This window comes from Trichechus manatus, unplaced genomic scaffold (genome assembly GCF_000243295.1).
Source record: "Trichechus manatus latirostris isolate Lorelei unplaced genomic scaffold, TriManLat1.0 scaffold00177, whole genome shotgun sequence".
In the NCBI taxonomy this organism is placed as follows: domain Eukaryota; kingdom Metazoa; phylum Chordata; class Mammalia; order Sirenia; family Trichechidae; genus Trichechus; species Trichechus manatus.
In genome coordinates this window covers 2,683,786-2,684,677 of record NW_004444113.1, presented here as the reverse complement: position 1 = coordinate 2,684,677, position 892 = coordinate 2,683,786, and the positions used below count along the sequence as shown (strand labels likewise).

The 892-nt window shown below is 36.1% G+C and overlaps 1 protein-coding gene across 1 annotated transcript in view; it reads left to right on the top strand.

Moving 5' to 3' along the window:
- TMEM50B (transmembrane protein 50B) overlaps nt 1-892 on the top strand; it is a 14,946-nt gene that overhangs the window by 1,640 nt on the left and 12,414 nt on the right. The window contains exon 2 of the mRNA XM_004386972.3: nt 417-529. Within this exon, the coding sequence (XP_004387029.1) occupies nt 417-529 (113 nt within the window). The remainder of the gene's footprint in view (nt 1-416; nt 530-892) is intronic.

Genomic DNA, 892 nt, shown 5'->3' with positions numbered 1-892 from the left:
ATTCTTCGTAAGCATACAGCTCACTTATGGGAGCAGAAGTACTTGGGCATATTAAAGAGAAACTTCCTAGCCATCGGAATGTCCTCAGGCAGTCCGGGGGTTAAGTGGAGACTAGTTAAGAGAGCAGCCTCTGCTGTGTCTGGTTATGATGGGTGAAAGACACAGATAATCCATACCCAAATAATACATTTTTCATCTTGAATTGAGAGCAGGACTTCAGAATCTCACACAGATTTAATTAACGGTGTTCACCTCATCTGTTATAAAGTAAGTAAAGTAAGAGATTCTCATTTTTATATTTCAGTGTCCAGAACTCAAAATAGAAATATTTTGTTTTCATTTATGTAGTAGAAGAAAAGGACTGTTAAATCAGATGTGCGTTTTAGCGTTCTCAGTGACTCGGGCTGGTTGGGCAGTTTTTTACAGGCTGGTGGATAATGATTGACGCGGCCGTGGTGTACCCCAAGCCAGAGCAGCTGAACCACGCCTTCCACACGTGCGGTGTGTTCTCCACATTGGCCTTCTTCATGTAAGTATGAAGGGAATTCTCAGTTCAAGGTTATTTTTCTAAAAAAATTTTCCTTACAGTTCAGTGCTATCTTGGATAACTTTTTAATTAAATTGATGGATTGTTTAAAATGATAAATATGCCAATATATCCTCATTTTATTAAGAATTTTTATTAAGAATGAGTGCTGAATTTTGTCAGATATCTTTTTAGCATCTATAAAGATTGTCATATGATTTTTCTTTTTATATGTGTTAATATAGTGAATTACCACATGTTATCCGTTCCAAGATAGACTTTTTAAGATTTTAACATCTCTGAGTATCAGGATGCATCTTACAGTCAGTGGTATCTTACAGTTATAATTGACGACAGTTTTTCTTT